The sequence below is a fragment of the Oncorhynchus gorbuscha genome, linkage group LG16, assembly GCF_021184085.1.
Source record: "Oncorhynchus gorbuscha isolate QuinsamMale2020 ecotype Even-year linkage group LG16, OgorEven_v1.0, whole genome shotgun sequence".
Lineage (NCBI taxonomy): Eukaryota > Metazoa > Chordata > Actinopteri > Salmoniformes > Salmonidae > Oncorhynchus > Oncorhynchus gorbuscha.
Genome location: NC_060188.1, coordinates 44,379,981 through 44,397,061, shown reverse-complemented (window position 1 = coordinate 44,397,061; position 17,081 = coordinate 44,379,981). Strand labels below are relative to the sequence as shown.

The 17,081-nt window shown below is 44.4% G+C and overlaps 1 protein-coding gene across 4 annotated transcripts in view; it reads left to right on the top strand.

The window, feature by feature from the left end:
• The first annotated feature begins 334 nt into the window (after window positions 1-334).
• LOC124000459 (myotonin-protein kinase-like) overlaps window positions 335-17,081 on the top strand; it is a 37,212-nt gene continuing 20,465 nt past the window's right edge. For 3 of the 4 annotated variants that reach the window (XM_046306818.1, XM_046306820.1, XM_046306817.1), the window contains exons 1-6: window positions 335-1,404; window positions 14,950-15,041; window positions 15,130-15,213; window positions 15,402-15,497; window positions 15,686-15,834; window positions 16,571-16,664. In XM_046306818.1, the coding sequence (XP_046162774.1) occupies window positions 1,236-1,404; window positions 14,950-15,041; window positions 15,130-15,213; window positions 15,402-15,497; window positions 15,686-15,834; window positions 16,571-16,664 (684 nt within the window). In that variant the 5' untranslated portion in view covers window positions 335-1,235. The remainder of the gene's footprint in view (window positions 1,405-14,949; window positions 15,042-15,129; window positions 15,214-15,401; window positions 15,498-15,685; window positions 15,835-16,570; window positions 16,665-17,081) is intronic. The other variant, XM_046306819.1, reaches the window with a different exon arrangement.

Here is a 17,081-nt window from a genome sequence, read left to right as displayed (position 1 = left end):
GGCTTGCACCCACACAAGCTCCACACTGTCACAAACACAATTCAAACACACATATCAATATGGTGTTGAATTGAAACATACATCTGTATAAATCACGCGTTCGGTAGAATTTGCTGTGAAAACAATGAAATATTGCAATAAAATGGAGAACAAGTTCAAGGCAATGAGAGGCCGATTTGAGGCAAGGGAGGGAGCGGTGGTGCATCAACAGAAGAAGAGAGGAAGGGGGCAGTTCAGTGGAGAAGTCAAAACAGAAAGGTTGTGAGGAGAGAGAGAGAGAGAGAGAGAGAGAGAGAGAGAGAGAGAGAGAGAGAGAGAGAGAGAGAGAGAGAGAGAGAGAGAGAGAGAGAGAGAGAGAGAGAGAGAGAGGAAAGAGGGAGCAAAGCTTACAGGCACACATTGAGCGACAGACAGCGGGGAAGAAGAGACGGACAGACAGACAAAGAGAATAAACGTATGGACAGACGGAGAGTGGAGGATTCTCAGAACAAGTGAGCCTGACAAGAAAAGTGGACAACCACTGTGCCCCTGAAAAGAGTGAGTGAAGGAGGGAGAGAAAAAGGGAGCGAGGAGGGCTGTGCAGACAGAAGATGAGCGAGAGGTGAGATGGAGGGATCTGCAAAAGTTGAGGGACCAAAATAGCTCATGGACCGTGGACAGTTTTGTAACAGTCGTGTGAGAATTGTGGAGACAATAAAGCATGTACTGTACCTGCAGTACAGAGTAGTGTAGGTTTTGGTTTGGCCACATACAGTTCTAGAACATGGAGCTACAATTCTGTGAAAGAGGTGAACGATTTTGAACTTTGAAGTTTTGGGAGGCAAGTACTGACGAATGAGAAGGATGAGAGAAAGACAGATAGACTGAAAGAGAAAAATTAAGAAGTGGTAGAAGTGAGACAAAAACAGAAACCAAGAGAGGGGGCCAAAGGGTAAGAGAGAGAGAGAGACACACACACACACACACACACACACACTGTACAGCGTGACGAACGAACAGATGAGAGTGGAGTAGCGAGTGGAACAGAGGAAAGAGAGAGGGATCAAGAGAGAGAGAAAGAGGGAGGGAGAAAGAGAGTGACAGACAGGGAGTAAGAGAGAAAAGGACGGGGCACTGTAAACTACAGGAAGCCACCGTGTCAAACAAACAGGGGACTAGAAGACCTCCAGTCCAGAACCAGCCACCAGCCTCCAGTCTCCATTGACTTCAGGGAGTCGCAACGCCTGCTGGACAGCATGTCGGCGAGCCCTGGGCCTCGTGACTCAGACCTACTGCTGTTGGAACTCCAGGCCCCAGGGCCGGTGGGACTGCAGACACTGTTGGACCTGCTAGTGGGGGTGTACCAAGAGTTCCGCTTCTCACCCCTTGCCAGGGAGAAGTACGTTGCGGGCTTCCTGCAGTGGGGTCAGTCCCTTACTTCCAAAGCCTTAACTTAACACTGTGTGTGTGTGTGTGTGTGTGTGTGTGTGTGTGTGTGTGTGTGTGTGTGTGTGTGTGTGTGTGTGTGTGTGTGTGTGTGTGTGTGTGTGTGTGTGTGTGTGTGTGTGTGTGTGTGTGTGTGTGTGTGTGTGTGTGTGTGTGTGCAGATGTAACCTTACATGTGTACTTACTGATTTAAAACCTGCCTGTGTTTCAATTTGCTTACATGTATGCCGGGTGGGCCGAGTTTGCCCTTTTGGGATTATCCATAGGTTCTATTGCCCCGGGGTAAACTAAATTAAGCACAAAGTATTTGAAAGAAAACGATTACACTCCCCTGCGTATTTATTTGTAGAGTGAAGCTAAAACTTTTTATTTAATACTCTATCATTTTGGATTTGAGATCAAATGTTTTATATGAGGTGACAGTACAGAATGTCAATTTTATTTGAGGGTATTATACATATGTGTTTTACTGTTTAAAAATGAAAGGACTTTATGTATTTAGTCGCCCCATTAGAAGGTGTTATAAGAGCCATGGACAAATTGACTTATAGTGTATTAAATGAAGTCAAAAGTTTAGTATTTGGTCTCATATTGCTAGCACGCAACGAGTCACTTTTATTGTAAATAAGAATATAATATTTCTGAAAATGTCTACATTAAATTGGATGCTACCTACCATCACTCTGGATAATCATGAATGAATGGTGAATGTACAAAGATCATACCCCTCAAAAAATGTGCATGTTTTGGAGACATGATCTTTGTGTATCTGAAACCTTTTGTGGGATATGGTTTCATCTTGACATTAGACTACTTTAGAAGTCTGGAAACATTGGACAAACTTTGATTAGAAAGTGTAAAGTCCCTAAAATGGACAGCATTATGACTAGTTCTATGTTTATAGAAGCAGTCAACCCTTGGTTGTGGTGAGTGCATGTGATGTGTTCCCCAGAGTAGCATACTGAGTCATGTTGTGTTCTACTAAGGGCAGGAGAATAAAGTGTCCTTACAGTGTAAAGACAGCAGTGAAAACACAAGGTCATGTAAGCCAACACCCCTCTGTTAACCTTCTTCCAGCCCTCGTGAGCCCCCATGATATTTCAGCTGGTGTCAGCCTGTTAAACCCACCAGCAGTCGCAAACACGCACACGCACACACACACTTTACAGCAGGAAATCACAGGACTATTTGCTGATTGTCCCCCACCCCCCGGCTACTAAAACTGAGTACTGTTTTATTGGGAACATTGGCATCACTGTTGGACATAGAGTATGTGAAAAGAACTCCTCACATCTTCACACTTTTCTTTTCAACCTTACATCGTTTATCCTCCAATTCTGAAATGATTCATTGACTACAAAATCTGTCTCCGGATTTCAACCCTGTTGAAAACCTATGGTTTGAATTGAAGAAGGCCGTCCATAAGACCGGACGAAGGATATCAAGGATCTGGAAAGATTCTTTATGGAGGAATTGTCTAAGATCCCTCCCAATGTGTACTCCAATCTCATAAAACATTTTAGAAAAAGGCTCAGTGCCGTTATCCCTTCAAGGTGAGGTATTGAAAGATATTGAAAACAGAGGTGGCAATAATTTTGACCCTTAAGTTTTAGCTATATTTTTTATTACAAAATCTCTTTATTTCTTAAATTGTATTAGTACATAATAATATGTTCAAATTGTTTTGGGGCACACAATACAGCTCAGTATTTGTATTATTTATTTATAGTATTTTTTTTGGACCAGACTGTATATTCCATGATATTTCAATCAAAAAGATGTGTATACATGTATGCTGTAACATATATGGTGAATGGTTCCACATGTCCCAGTATATACTGTACAATGCAGTGGCGGTGAGTGCCGTTTAAGATGAGGGAGGAAGATTTTTTCCTCTGGCCTTATTTCTATTACAGCATATTGGATGAAACTCATTCATGTTCCATTCACCCAGTTCAATGTAACATCGATAGGTTTTGGCTACTACATGATACTGACATTTTCCCTATACCCATCATGATGTGGCTACAACCTAGCCTAGGTTGAGGTGGCTACAACCTAGCCTGGGTTGAGGTGGCTACAACCTAGCCTAGGTTGAGGTGGCTACAACCTAGCCTGGGTTGAGGTGGCTACAACCTAGCCTAGGTTGAGGTGGCTACAACCTAGCCTGGGTTGAGGTGGCTACAACCTAGCCTAGGTTGAGGTGGCTACAACCTAACCTAGGTTGAGGTGGCTACAACCTAGCATGGGTTGAGGTGGCTACAACCTAGCCTAGGTTGAGGTGGCTACAACCTAGCCTGGGTTGAGGTGGCTACAACCTAGCCTAGGTTGAGGTGGCTACAACCTAGCCTGGGTTGAGGAGGCTACAACCTAGCCTGGGTTGAGGTGGCTACAACCTAGCCTAGGGTTGAGGTGGCTACAACCTAGCCTGGGTTGAGCTGGCTACAACCTAGCCTAGGGTTGAGGTGGCTACAACCTAGCCTGGGTTGAGGTGGCTACAACCTAGCCTAGGTTGAGGTGGCTACAACCTAGCCTAAGTTAAGGTGGCTACAACCTAGCCTAGGTTGAGCTGGCTACAACCTAGCCTAGGTTGAGGTGGCTACAACCTAGCCTGGGTTGAGGTGGCTACAACCTAGCCTAGGTTGAGGTGGCTACAACCTAGCCTAGGTTGAGGTGTCTATAACCTAGCCTAGGTTGAGGTGGGTACAACCTAGCCATAAGGGTGTTTCAGTAGGCTAAACTAGCTTGCTGCATTTGCTAGCTAAGTAAGTGATACTGAAAGTCCAAAATAATGCAGAAATCTCTGTATCATTTTTTCTCTAGCTTCTCCTTTTTTGGGGGGGGGGAGAAATTAATTTGTTAAAAGCTGTTCAACAATTGTCTTTCTCTCTCTTTGAGTCAACTACTCACTACATTTTATGTGCTGCAGTGTTAGCTAGCTATAGCTTATGCTGTCAGTACTAGATTAATTCTCTGATACTTTGATTGGTGGACAACATGTCAGTTCATGCTGCATGAGCTCTGATAGGCTGGAGGAAGTCCTCTGGAAGTTGTCATAATTACTGTTTAAGTCTATGGAAGGGGGCGAGAACCATGAGCCTCCTAGATTTTATATTGAAGTCAATGTACCCAGATGAGGATGGAGGCTCGCTGTCCTCCGGCTACACCATGGAGTGCTGTTGAGGCTACTCTAGACCTTCTTTGCGAAATAGTGTTTTAATTATTTTTTTGGTGTCAATTGATTATATTTAGTATAGTTTTATCTAAAAAAGGATTTTAAAAATTATGACATTCACTGAGGAGGATCACCAATCCACATCTTGTCAGATCTGTGCTCAAACTTACTTTCTCCTGTACTCGTTTGAATAAACTCTTTGTGTACAGTATTTCAAAATGCTTCGTAAATATGTGATGCGACTGAGTGAGTGTGTGTGTGCACAAAACGTTGTGCACGTGCGTGTGCATGCAATCGCTCGTGTCCTCCTGCTTCTGTGTTTGTGCAATTTAGTCCAGTGGCCGAGGGATATCATATGTCACAGAGATGGAGGTTCCTATTTTGGTCTTAGCATGTGTCCAGTCTTGCTCGGGGATGAGTGTACTGTAGAGTGTCAGATGTGGAACGTTGACCAGTTCATGGGATTAGTGTAGGCTGAGTGGGTTAGACCTCAGTTAATCTTTGCTTAACACAGTCAGCAAGGCAGAGAGTCAGGCAGAGAGTCAATGAGACCCTGGTTGGTTGTGGGGATATGAAATCCCCAAAAGTCCCCACAAATATAGTAAATCAAGGAAAATTCTCCCTCGTGTGGACATTTCCCATATCCCTCAGAGGATAAAGGCTATTTTAAATTTAGGGGTTAGGTTTAGGTTTAGGGTTACAATTGGGGTTATAGTTAGAATTAGGGTTCGGGTAAGGGGTTAGGTTCAGGGTTACGATTTAGGAGTTAGGTTTAGGGTTATGATTTAAGGTTAGGGTTATAGTTAGGGTGAGGGTTAGGTTTAGGGGTTAGGATTAGGATTTTGAATGGAAATACATTTTAAATCCCTATGAGGTTAGATTAACATAACATGTGTGTGTCAGTCTGTCTGTCTGCCTTTCTTTCTTTGTTTCTCTCACTGTGCATCTTTCTGTCTGGATCTGTGTGTATGCCCCCCCCCCTCTCTCTCTGTCTCTCTCTCCCTCGTTCGCACTCTCTCTCTCTCTCTCTCTCTCTGTCTCTCTCTCTCGCTCGCTCGCTTTCTCTCTCTTTCTCTCTCTCTCTCTCATTCTCTTTCTCTCTTTCTGGCAGGGTTCTGGTCTGGTCTGGTCACTCCCTACATGGCATTCATAACAGAATGAGTTTTCGATGGGGACATGGCCAAAGTCAACATGCACAGGAACAGGCTGTGGCTCAATCACCCTCCTTTTCAGCTTTCAGACTTTTTGGACCTGAAAAACGTCGTTTACAACAAGTGCCGGTCGTGTTGGCATGTACCTCAGGTGGACTAGAGCGATGCGTGTCTCAATATGGGTTTTGTGTCTTATTAATGACTTATTATTGGGTTTTCCTTCTTTTGAAGTTTCAATGTAGACACAGCATGCAACAAGGGGGTAAACATGTACCATCATTGCTCCTGCTTTGAGAATGCAATCTCATAGTTGCCGACAAGTGTATTACATGAATCATGTAACACTATATCTCTTGGAATGACTGTGTCAGCAGCTACAGAGGAGCTATATGAGTTTTCAACTTGGGATAGTTCCTTATCCTCTTCATGATATTAGTATTTTGCATCATTATTTTGGGTTATTATGTTATCTCTCAACAAATCAGGGTCTGTGTTTTATGGTGCCAAATAGAGGAGGGGTTGCGTAGATGCTGTGTAGATGCTGTAAAAAGTCACCTGACTTACCCATATGTCGCTCAGCCTTATCAAGGCAGCTCCTCCACATATTTTAAGTTATTAAGAATCTTTCTTTCCAAAAAATGTACACAAAAACATAGCAACAGGACTCCCACCCCTCCTCCCTCACGCTCTAATTTTTCTCTCACTTTCTCTCTCTGTCTCTCTTTCTCTTTTTCTGTCTCCCTTTCTCTCTCGCACTCTCACTTTCTCTCTCTGTCTCTCTTTCTCTCTCTCTCTCTCTCTTTCTCTCTTTCTCTCGCTTTGTCCCTCTCTTTTCGGCTCCCTGTCTCACTAATTTTTTCCTGTCTCTGTCCATCTCCCTGGAGGAAAGACATGTATATTTACAGATGTAGGATCTTTGAGCCAGTTTGCTACAGCAGAAATGTAATTCTGCAGCAGGAAATGTGAATTATTATGTGTATTATAATTCATGTACTTTTTTTCCAGGGGTTGATACATTTTCATTTAGGGCAAATAAAGTCTGAAATGTTGAAGTGGAAATTACTAACTTTTAGAAGCCTTTTTAAATATTGAATACACTACAAGTTAGCAGGAAAATGCTCATCAACAAGTGATACAATTAAGATCCTACATCTGTGTGAGACAGTTGGATGGCTTGGCACAATTTCACCAGGTAAACAACACAGACCGGAAGAGGAGAGGAAAGAATCTCATCCCACTCCATACCATACTTTCCATCAGGGCCCTGTTCTCTGTCAACGTGTGTGTGTGTGTGTGTGTGTGTGTGTGTGTGTGTGTGTGTGTGTGTGTGTGTGTGTGTGTGTGTGTGTGTGTGTGTGTGTGTGTGTGTGTGTGTGTGTGTGTGTGTGTGTGTGTGTGTGTGTGTGTGTGTGTGTGTGTGTGTGTGTGTGTGTGTGTGTGTGTGTGTGTGTGTGTGTCTAGGGTTTGTTTATCTGGTGTGTGTACCCTGTGATAATCTAATTTTAAGTAAGCTACTATGAGAAGCCAAATGAAACATTTTATTATATAAAAATGTTTCATTATTTTTTGTTTTATAATGTTTTGTCTCAAAGATTCTGGTAGTTTATATGCTAAAATGTTGTTGTTGTTGCTAAAACGACATCAAAACCTCAGGCAAGGCGGCAGGATATTCACGCCATCCTTTTCATCCATTCAAATCATTGACGCGTGCGGCCATTCCTGACTCCAATCAATGTTAATGGATAGAGTCAGCATAGGCGGGTCTCCTTTGCCTAGCTTGAAGTAGCTTTGTTCGTTGCATTGAGACAATTTCATATCTATTTGCACATGGGTATTGCCTGAACATGTTGTGTGGGAAATCTGGGGTAAGCTCTTTACATGTTGGCGTGTCTACATAATGTGCCACTCGCATCTGTTGAACAGAACGAAGGTGAAGCTAGCTAACCAGCTAGCAAAAACTACCTGACAAATGGACACTATACTGCACCTCAAACAATTTTCCAAGTTGGAAATATCGAACGCGCCATTTCGAGGGTTTGAAGAGTGGAACATCAACTATAATGAAAGATAAGACTAGACAGCGGCAGCATACACGAGCTCTACAAGACGTGACTTTATTCATGACAGGCAATCACCGTCTCCCTCACTGCTAGCTGTCGGGCAGTCGAACAGTGAGAACTGGATTGTCCACTCTGAAATGTCATTACCAATTAATACTATTTACCCGGACTTTTACACATCTTGGACATTTACTTTGGCTTTGTGGATGTAATGGAAATGGGGCTTCTCCTGCCACTATAAATGTGGGCCAGAGCCTTGGCTTCTACAAGATGGATATGGCTAGTGGGAAGATTCTGCTTCCCGACCAGTTGGATGCCCTAATGGATGGAGCTGCCTACATGTGTGCAGTATGGGAGAACTGTGCGACCAGCTACTGTGTGTGTGTGTGTGTGTGTGTGTGTGTGTGTGTGTGTGTGTGTGTGTGTGTGTGTGTGTGTGTGTGTGTGTGTGTGTGTGTGTGTGTGTGTGTGTGTGTGTGTGTGTGTGTGTGTGTGTGTGTGTGTGTGTGTGTGTGTGTGTGTGTGTGTGTGGTGGTGGGGTGGTGTGTGTGTAACTTTTTGTGTCAGTGTGTAAATGGAACCAAAGGAGGCCTTGGACATGTCTCCCAAACGAGCATAGGCCTGCTGTGTGCATGCAGAATAAAATGATAGCAGAGCCATGTCCGTTACTTCTACAATGCCATCATCGAGAGGTTCACCCTGAATGACAGATGAATGGAATCCATTTGCAAGTAAAGGTAGGCCTAAATGGATTTTCCTAGGCTACTGTTGAATGAACATGGGAATAGACAACATCCCTTTGATGCGTTTGATTTATCAAGCTCGAATTTCATTTTGATGAGTCACTTTTGCAACGTTTTGAACTGTTAATTGTAGATATGGACATTCGTTTGAACCTTATTTATTATGTACAGTATGTGTGTATAATAACATTTTACATAATAATATTATTGTGTGTGCGGTGCATTGACGGAATTGTAAATCCATTGTGAATGGAGTTTGCTTTGCCACCTATTTGGATGAAATGTGTCCATGTATTGGTCTTTTAGTGCCAACTATTGGTTGTAACTTTGGATGCTACATCGGTCTACAGCTGAGCTGAGTTGAGCAGTGTGTCATTTTGTTGGATGATATGAAATATGCAACCATCAGAGACGATTGCTTGAGTATCTTTGCTAAATTGGTATTTACATTGGTTGGGAATTGTTTGTCAATTTGTATGGTTGTATGGTTAACTTGGGCTTCATCAAGGTTTATTGTGAGTAAATCTGGCTTTGATAATAGCCAGTTCCTACCCAGCCCCGACCTCACCGTGTGTGTGTGTGTGTGTGTGTGTGTGTGTGTGTGTGTGTGTGTGTGTGTGTGTGTGTGTGTGTGTGTGTGTGTGTGTGTGTGTGTGTGTGTGTGTGTGTGTGTGTGTGTGTGTGTGTGTGTGTGTGTGGAGGAGGATACAGCTGATCAGGATGGGTGGAAATCGAGAAGGATGATTTCTGACCTCACATCCCCTCCTGTGGCATTACAGTCATCATCTCTTTAAACCAAGCATGTCCTGCTGACAGGGACACATTCTCTGACACTCCAGAGTGAAGTTTCCCATAGGAACAGATCTAAGATCAGCTTCCTCTCCGCCAATCTTAACCTGAACCATTATTGCAGAAAATGCTAAACTGACCCAAGATCAGCCTCCAGGGTATACTTCACCCATAGCCATTCTCTGAGAGGTAGTTAGAGGCTAGTGGGTTCCTACACTGTGATTGATGAGCTTGCCTGGCACAATGGAACATTTGCAAACACAGCACATCTGACACTCCATGCTGGCTAAATCAAATGCTGGTGGGTTCAGGATGTTGGAACCCCTATGGGCTGTTAGTAAGGTTAGAAACTCTATCATTGACCACATTTACATGCACACCAATATCCTGTTATCATATCCCGTTTACAATAACCCGAATAAGATGCCTGAGATACGTTGATCTTAGAGGGGATACTGTGGCATGTAAACATCTGATCCCGTTTACTGTTGTTTTTCGCGATATGCGTAGGCTCAGTTTCGCATAGCAATCAATGTAAACTGTTGTGTTGAGGGTGGAATTTCAACCACAAGATGATGTCACCATTATAATGAATTCTCAACATATAAAAACCTTGTAAAAATATGTTTTAGTTGTACCTCTGAAACAATGTCAGATCTTCAACACTATATCCACTATCAGAAGATTTTTTTTTTAAAACAATAGGCTGGGCAGCACCTCCTGGGGCAGGGAACAATAACCAGCATTCAGGGCTAGAACCACTCAGTTTATAATTGCAAATATTTTGTAGACCACAAATTGACTGCAAGAAGCCCAAACAGATATAATGTTTGACTTTAACGTAATCATTTCAAACCTTGCTTACATTTGTATACTATCACGTGTCTCTCTATTATGCGTGGGAATACTTGGGAACAGACTTCTTAAATTAAAATCACTTGGAGCTTATTTGGAGCTCATAAATTAGAATAATTATAATAACAAAAAAATTATTACAAAAATGTTTTTGTTCAGAAAACTTGGGGTGCCAAATAAAACCACCCGCGGGCCGCCATGCTGAATAGAAATGGCGCACATAGAACATATCTACCACTTCTTAGACTTGCTTACAATGTGAGTAACAGATCTATAACTCCCATGTGAATTTGGTCAGGTCGCCCAAAAAAGATACGCTGCAGCTTTAATAAGTAAACATTAGTCACTGTTGCTATAATTTTTCTCCCTAAAGGGTAGGTTTAACAGATACAAATTAAATGTAACCATGCTTTATAAGTCATATATCATAAATTTGACTATTTAGGCCTATATATATACATATATACAGACCATTTCCGGAGACCTTCTCCCTTACCTCACCTCGCTCATCAACTTATCCCTGACCGCTGGCTACGTCCCTTCCGTCTTCAAGAGAGCGAGAGTTGCACCCCTTCTAAAAACCTACACTCGATCCCTCCGATGTCAATAACTACAGACCAGTATCCCTTCTTTCTTTTCTCTCCAAAACTCTTGAACGTGCCGTCCTTGGTCAGCTCTCCCGCTATCTCTCTCAGAATGACCTTCTTGATCCAAATCAGTCAGGTTTCAAGACTAGTCATTCAACTGAGACTGCTCTTCTCTGTATCACGGAGGCGCTCCGCACCGCTAAAGCTAACTCTCTCTCCTCTGCTCTCATCCTTCTAGACCTATCGGCTGCCTTCGATACTGTGAACCATCAGATCCTCCTCTCCACCCTCTCCGAGTTGGGCATCTCCGGCGCGGCCCACGCTTGGATTGCGTCCTACCTGACAGGTCGCTCCTACCAGGTGGCGTGGCGAGAATCTGTCTCCTCACCACGCGCTCTCACCACTGGTGTCCCCCAGGGCTCTGTTCTAGGCCCTCTCCTATTCTCGCTATACACCAAGTCACTTGGCTCTGTCATAACCTCACATGGTCTCTCCTATCATTGCTATGCAGACGACACACAATTAATCTTCTCCTTTCCCCCTTCTGATGACCAGGTGGTGAATCGCATCTCTGCATGTCTGGCAGACATATCAGTGTGGATGACGGATCACCACCTCAAGCTGAACTTCGGCAAGACGGGGTGCTCTTCCTCCCGGGGAAGGACTGCCCGTTCCATGATCTCGCCATCACGGTTGACAACTCCATTGTGTCCTCCTCCCAGAGCGCTAAGAACCTTGGCGTGATCCTGGACAACACCCTGTCGTTCTCAACTAACATCAAGGTGGTGGCCCGTTCCTGTAGGTTCATGCTCTACAACATCCGCACGAGTACGACCCTGCCTCACACAGGAAGCGGCACAGGTCCTAATCCAGGCACTTGTCATCTCCCGTCTGGATTACTGCAACTCGCTGTTGGCTGGGCTCCCTGCCTGTGCCATTAAACCCCTACAACTCATCCAGAACGCCGCAGCCCGTCTAGTGTTCAACCTTCCCAAGTTCTCTCACGTCACCCCGCTCCTCCGCTCTCTCCACTGGCTTCCAGTTGAAGCTCGCATCCGCTACAAGACCATGGTGCTTGCCTACGGAGCTGTGAGGGGAACGGCACCTCAGTACCTCCAGGCTCTGATCAGGCCCTACACCCAAATAAGGGCACTGCGTTCATCCACCTCTGGCCTGCTCGCCTCCCTACCACTGAGGAAGTACACTTCCCGCTCAGCCCAGTCAAAACTGTTCGCTGCTCTGGCTCCCCAATGGTGGAACAAACTCCCTCACGACGCCAGGACAGCGGAGTCAATCACCACCTTCCGGAGACACCTGAAACCCCACCTCTTTAAGGAATACCTAGGATAGGATAAAGTAATCCTTCTCACCCCCCCCCTTAAAATATTTAGATGCACTATTGTAAAGTGGCTGTTCCACTGGATGTCATAAGGTGAATGCACCAATTTGTAAGTCGCTCTGGATAAGAGCGTCTGCTAAATGACTTAAATGTAATGTAAAATGTAAATATATATTTAGGCCTCATCAACAGCTATTGTTTCAATTCAAGCCAACACTACTAACACTACTGACTAAAATAGGCCTATGGTTTTAAGCGTTGGTTAATTTAAAATGTAATCTTCAAGTTAATCATTAATATGTTGGATTCACATCTCCTTATCAACAAAAAAAATCTAAGTAAAAAATAGAACTACATCAAATCAAACTTGAAATAAAATAACATTTTATTAACAGGTATTCATTCACCTTATACAGTGAAATGCTTACAGGGGTACTGGTACAGAGTCAATGTGTGGGGGCACTGGAGTCTAGGTAATTGAGGTAATATATACATGTAGGTAGAGTTATTAAAGTGACTATGCATAGATAATAACACAGAGTAGCAGCAGCATAGAATAGGGGAGGGGGGGGCAATACAAATAGTCTGGGTAGCCATTTGATTAGATGTTCAGGAGTCTTATGGCTTGAGGGTAGAAGCTGTTTAGAAGAATCATGGACCTAGACTTGGCGCTCCGGTACCGCTTGCTGTGCGGTAGCAGAGAGAACAGTTTATGACTAGGGTGACTGGAGTCTTTGACAATTTAAGGGCTTCCTCTGACTCCGCCTGGTATAGAGGTCCTGGATGGCAGGAAGCTTGGCCCCGGTGATGTACTGGTGCAGCTGTAAAACCTTTCGTGGATTGAGGACCCATGTCAAATCTTTTTGGTCTCCTGAGGGTGAATAGGTTTTGTCGTGCCCTCTTCATGACTGTCTTGGTGTGCTTGGACCTGTCTTGGTGTGCTTTGTTGGTGATGTGGACGCCAAAGAACTTGAAGCTCTCAACCTGCTCCACTACAGCCCCGTCGATGAGAATGTAGTCCACAATCATCTCCTTTGTCTTGATCACGTTGAGGGAGAGGTTGTTGTCCTTGTACCACACGGCCAGGTGACTGACCTACTCCCTATAGGCTGTCTCATCGCTGTTGGTGATCAGGCCTAACACTGTTGTGTCATCGACAAACTTAATGATGGTGTTGGAGTCATGCCTGGCCGTGCAGTCATAGGTGAACAGGGAGTACAGGAGGGGACTGAGCAGGCACCCTTAAGGGGCCCCTGTGTTAAGGATCAGCATGGCGGATGTGTTGTTGCCTACCCTTACTACCTGGGGGTGGCCCATCAGGAAGTCCAGGATCCAGTTGCAGAGGGAGGTGTTTAGTCCCACGTCCTTAGCTTAGTGATGAGCTTTGTGCGCTCTATGGTGTTGAACGCTGAGCTGTAGTCAATGGACAGCATTCTCACATAGGTGTTCCTTTTGTCCAGGTGGGAAAGGGCAGTGTGGAATGCGATTGAGATTGTGTCATCTGTGGATCTGTTGTGAAGGTATGCAAATTTGGGGTGGGTCTAGGGTTTCCGGGATGATGATGTTGATGTGAGCCATGACCAGCCTTTCAAATCACTTCATGGCTACCGACGTGGGTGCTATGGGGCGGTAGTCATTGGGGCGGTAGTCATTTAGGCACGTTACCTTCATTTTCTTGGGCACAGAGACTATGGTGTTCTGCTTAAAACATGTAGGTATTACAGACTCGTTCAGGGAGAGGTTGAAAATGGCAGTGAAGACACTTGCCAGTTGGTCCACGCAGGCTCTGAGTACACGTCCTGGTAATCTGTATGGCCCTGCGGCCTTGTGAATGTTGACCTGTTTAATGGTCTTGCTCACATCGGCTACAGAGAGTGTGATCATACAGTCGTCCCAAACAGTTGGTGCTCTCACGCATACTTCAGTGTTGTTTGACTAGAAGCGAGCATAAAAGGAATATAGCTTGTCTGGTAGGCTCGTGTCACTGCGCAGCTCACGGCTGGGTTTCCCTTCGTAGGCCATATTAGTTTGCAAGCCCTGTCACATCCGATGAGCGGGATGTGGGATTCAATCGTAGTGCTTTTGTGGGGTATTGTCTGTAAATTGTTGAGATTTTTAGAATAAGGCTGTAACATCACAAAACTCAAGAGGTCTGAATACTTTCCTAAGGCACTGTATAGGGAATAGGGGGCCATTTGGGATCCAATCAAGGAAGTAACAGGACTCTGCAGGATTATGTTGTTTCCACAAGAATCTCTCTCTCTCTCTCTCTCTCTCTCTCGAAAGGGTTTACAATGTTGCCCTGGTCTTGCACGCATTCCTCCCCACACAAGAAGGCATGGGAGGAAAAAAAGGAAAAATGATGGGGCTGAAAAACCTGCCTTAAAAAAGTATTAAATGGTGGTGGCTATTCTTAGACACACTCTTAGACTATTTCAGAACACCAGTGTCTTAAAGGGGAAGTGGGGGCTTGTTACCGTCATAAGTGCAAACATTTTTCGGATGGTGGCCCCAGCAAGAATTAAACCCACAATTCTGGCATTGCACGCTCCATGCACTACCAACTAAGTCACAGAAATACACGTGCATGTGTTTGTATGAAAGGTAAAAGGAAATGGACGATTCTTCTCAGCATGCCCGGGGGCCTTCTTGTTAACAGTGTGTGTGTCAGGCTTGCTTTTAAAGGACATGTGATGTATAAAACATTTTCTCCGTACAAAACACCATCAACAAAAAAATGCTGGCCCTGATTAGCATGACATTTTTTCCCCCAACACCCTCTTTCCTCTCTTGTCCAATAACAACTCTCTATCCTCTAATCACAGTGGAGCCCCTGGTGAGGCAGGTGAAGAAGACACGCATCAAGAGGGATGACTTCCACATCTTGAAGGTGATTGGTCGAGGGACCTTCAGTGAGGTGAGAGGACACCGCACAAGGTCACGGTGCACATTGGACAATTGAATCTTGTCTCCGTTGTGACATGTTTGTGGCGCCGTATTTATAGGTGGCTGTGGCAAGGATGCGTAGCACACAGCAAGTGTACGCCCTGAAGATTATGAATAAGTGGGACATGCTGAAGCGAGGAGAGGTAAACATAAACACACATACACAGGAACTTTTCAGTACACTGTATTCTCACTATTCACGTAACGGACACGTTTTGTGTCAGCACTGACTTCCTCCCTTTGTTGCTTCTGGCTTCTACTGTAAAACAGCATGTGACGTCATCCTTCTTTCTGTGTTGCGTCTGTGTGTGTCTGTGTGTATGTCCTGTAGACAGCTTGTTACCAAGAGGAGAGAGAGGTTCTGCTGAAGGGCGATCGACGCTGGATCACTGAGCTGCACTACGCCTTCCAGGATGACAATTACTTGGTGGGTATCAGTAACAAGCACTCAGTTACGAGGGTCACGTCAGTGGCAGATTCTTGGGAAAACCCTGTGGACTTTGACTGAAGCTACACGGTCTTTTCAGTGTAAATGTAGCTGCCCTCAGTTTCTTTCCCTCTTTCCCTCCCTCTATCTCTCCCCTTGCACAATATCTCTCTCTCTCTCCCTCTCAGTACCTGGTGATGGACTACTACGTGGGTGGTGACCTGTTGACCCTGCTCAGTAAGTTTGGCGACCGTATCCCTGAGGACATGGCGCAGTTCTACCTGGCTGAGATGGTCATGGCCATTGACTCCATCCACAGGATGGGCTATGTGCACAGGTTAGTTAGAGACACCCGAAAAGACGACACCATTCAGCAAATAATTTGTGGTGTTCCTAGAATGCCCCCCCCCTAAAGTTCTGAAAAAAGTCATGTTTCTGGAAGGAATGTTCGAAAGAACACTCAGAAAACAGGGAACATACTGCGAGTTGGTATTCATGTCATAACAAGGAATTCCTCTTGACCACGCCCACAAATTGGGGAAAACAATCATTATTTCGCAAAACTCCCACGTAGGGAAACCCTGTGGCTTCAGGGTATTCAGTGTGTAAGAGTGGGAAATTGTGGGGACCCGGTTTTCAAGTAGGCTAGACGTAGCTATGTGTGTGGAAAACATTTTACACAAGAAAATGGTGTTTGAAAAAGGTTACATTTTTGATTGTAGGACAATGGGGTAAACAAGGCAACCACAGGTTGTTTTCCCCACAGGTGGGCGTCGCCGCACGTCTATTTAAAACAGACTGGGACAATTGTACCTTACTTTAGAACACCTACAAGGGAAGTTCAGAGAACATTGTTGACTATAGAATGGATGAATATATCAGCATACAATAACTTGAAACACAATTTGTTTTGAGTGTGGACGGTGGTTTGTTTTTGGTCCATGCACCTCAAATGAGTGCAGGATTCCAAGAACCATTGCAACATTAGTTATGCAATCCCATATAAATGGCCTGGGAACGGGAAGACCTTGAAAGCATATAGACAGATTGGCATCTTTTACTCCCTTCTGCAGGGACATCAAACCTGACAACATCCTGCTGACGGCAAAGGGCCACATCAGGCTGGGGGACTTTGGTTCCTGTCTGAGGGTCCAGGAGGATGGCATGGTGAGAGGCCCCAAAGGGCTGCAAAACACTCACAATTCACTCCACTGTTAACAATATTGCTGTGCAAAAATTACATACTGGGTATCGAACCTGGGTCTACTGTCACAACCCACTGGGCACACCACATCATTTCAATGTGGATAATTGGGCATTTCCTTGAGACGTTGATTCATGATATTACAACCTATATTCACCCACTCAAAAAGACAACTAATAGTTTTTTGAATTTCTAATGCGTTATCACTATGCTTTCAACCATCTAAAAGCACAACCTAATTCCAATGGAAAAACAATGTCACATTTTTGGTGTAGTTGTCACCTACATGTTTACCACTGCGCTTTTACCTATTTGAAAGCACAGCAACGTTCAAATGGAAATACGATGTCAAATTGTTTATTTATACAACAGATTGTGTT